The following is a 2,468-nucleotide window of genomic DNA, read 5'->3' as shown; positions in this document are numbered from 1 at the left end:
TTCTTCTTTGTATACAGGCCGGGTGAAAAATTTCAGTCAAAATCTCAAGATTCTATAAATAAATAAATAATAGGGGATGGAGAAGGATTTTTGGCATAAGGTGATGCACCTCTGCATTCAAAAAGAGTAAATCTATATTTCAGTAACTACCCTGAATAATATTTAAAATTTTCCCATAGATTATTTTGGCCGTTTCTTCAAGTTATTAGTTATTACTGCACAGTGGAGAGAGAGAGAGAGAGAGAGAGAGAGAGAGAGGGACCGGAGAACATGAAACAGACAGAGAAAAATATATTTTTTTCTTAATATTAGAGAGAAACTTTTTTCTTCGCCTACAAACTCCATTCTATCCAATCGCAACCCAACCTTTTATCTCTCTTTCTATATCTCTCAACGAGGAGATATTTGGCAAATTTTGATTCATTTCTTCAAGCTTGTTTCCTTGCTTTTCTCTCTCCCTCTCTTCACAGAGGAGAGAGAATTTGGTTTCATTTCTTCAAGTTTGCTTGCTTTCCTGTCTCTCTTTAACTTCTTTCTTCTCTTTCTTTGTGGCTCCAACTTCAAGAAAAAGGAAGAAAAAACAGATCTTTCTCTCTCTCTCTCTCTCTCCCTTTTTCTTTTCTACTTCGACTCTTCAGATTCTCTCTGTTTTTCTCAATTATCTCAATTGGGTTTCTGGTTTTTGGGCCTTTTGAGCTTCTTTTACTCTTTGGGTTCTCATTTCTTAGATTCTCAAACTGTTTTCTTAGCTCTTTTTTCCTTTATGTCTGGGTTTGGGAGTCTAAAGAGATTTGAAGTTGCAGAGAAAAAGGTCTGATATAAATTCCATCTGGGTTTGCTTGTTAATCTCTCTTTCTATGGTTTTAGATCTGATTAGTGGTGATTTTAAGGTTATTTTATTGAATTTTCAGATTTTCTTCCGTTTAGGAAGGTGGGTATTTCTAGATTCTTAAGCTGATGCTTGTTTGAAAAGCTATTCGGATTCCCGACAAATGTTTCTCGATTTAATACCCGTTTTCTCATCGTGAAACCTTGACCTCCCCCTCCATTATTGCTGTGTTTCATCGACTAATTCAATTAAGCTCAAACAATTTCACCGATTAAAATTACAGAATTGTTGACCAGATACTGATATGTCACACTGATTCTACCCTGTAATTCGAAATGATGAAGTGGGGTATGGAAATTCCCCCTCTGTCGTATCGTTCCAATTCGAATTGCTTGCTTGAAGAGATCAAGAACACAAAATGGACCCATGAAGAGAACAAACTGTTTGAGAATGCTCTTGCGGTGCATGATAAGGACACACCTGATCGATGGCAGAAGGTCGCGGCTATGATCCCAGGAAAGACTATAACAGACGTGATGAACCAATACAAGAAATTAGAGAATGATGTATGTAATATCGAAGCGGGGTTGATTCCAATTCCAGGGTACACCACCTCATCTTTCACATTGGATTGGGTCAACAATCAAGAGTTTTCACAATCGTTCGACGGTGGTGGAAAGAGGTCGAGAGGTCTTTCTGATCAAGAAAGGAAGAAAGGAATCCCATGGACAGAAGATGAGCATAGGTAATTTACATTATAATTATGTTATTTTTATGAATTTTACTATCTTAATTATAGTGAAATTTTAGATAAGATTTCTAGAAAGTTAGGTGCTTGAACACCAATTATTATTAATTGAATTTGTTGTTCCATGCTATAGTTAAACAATCACTAATGGAGTTTCCATTTGGGAGTAAAAAAACATAATCATAATTTTGAATAAAACCTTAAGTGGGTTCATTGATCCCACACCATTTCACTATGCGAGCTCGTTAGCATTATATGACTAGTTCAGTAAAATTTGGTAGATTTTTCTTGTTTTAAATGTTTGGGTTTCTTGCTTTAGATGGTGAAATCAGTTTTTTGTTGATCAATTGCAGGTTGTTCCTTATGGGTCTTAAAAAGTATGGTAAAGGAGATTGGAGAAATATCTCGAGAAATTTCGTAGTCTCTAGGACCCCAACTCAAGTTGCTAGCCATGCCCAAAAGTATTTTATTAGACAGCTTTCAGGAGGGAAGGATAAGAAGAGATCAAGTATCCATGATATCACAACTGTTAATCTCACAGACACTACTAGATCTCCTTCACCAGACAATAATAGATCTCTTTCTCTGGATCAATCTAACGTGCTTCCCCGGCAGCCAAACCCAAGCAACACACGCGAAACTCTATTTGATTGGAATCAGCCACATGAGGGAGTGAACATGGTTTTCAACGCAATACATGGGAACCCGTTTGTGCCACCTTCTTATGGGGTAAATTTGTATGGGCAAAATCTCCACAGAAATGGTACGGTATTTCAGATGCAATCCTCACATTGCAACCCTCATGTATAAGGGCAGTAGTAGTATTCTGAGTTCTCAGTGGATTTTAAAATGCCAAATATTATGATGTTCAGTTGGATTGCTCTTTTTTCA

The 2,468-nt window shown here is 36.8% G+C and overlaps 1 protein-coding gene across 2 annotated transcripts; it reads left to right on the top strand.

The window, feature by feature from the left end:
- Positions 1-235: 235 nt before the first annotated feature.
- LOC147399559 (transcription factor DIVARICATA-like) lies at positions 236-2,468 on the top strand. Of its 2 annotated transcripts, XM_086444960.1 has the most exons (3): positions 236-811; positions 912-1,574; positions 1,931-2,468. In XM_086444960.1, exons 2-3 carry the CDS (start codon positions 1,165-1,167, stop codon positions 2,385-2,387), a joined length of 867 nt encoding a protein of 288 aa, XP_086301086.1. In that variant the 5' UTR covers positions 236-811; positions 912-1,164; the 3' UTR covers positions 2,388-2,468. The 2 variants fall into 2 exon arrangements, with proteins under 2 accessions (XP_086301086.1, XP_086301085.1); XM_086444959.1 differs by having other exon boundaries at positions 236-1,574.

The sequence above is a fragment of the Akebia trifoliata genome, chromosome 6 (genome assembly GCF_017979445.1).
Source record: "Akebia trifoliata isolate Shusen 1 chromosome 6, ASM1797944v1, whole genome shotgun sequence".
In the NCBI taxonomy this organism is placed as follows: domain Eukaryota; kingdom Viridiplantae; phylum Streptophyta; class Magnoliopsida; order Ranunculales; family Lardizabalaceae; genus Akebia; species Akebia trifoliata.
The sequence above is the reverse complement of the archived record's forward strand: the minus strand, read 5'-3'. Positions and strand labels throughout refer to the sequence as shown.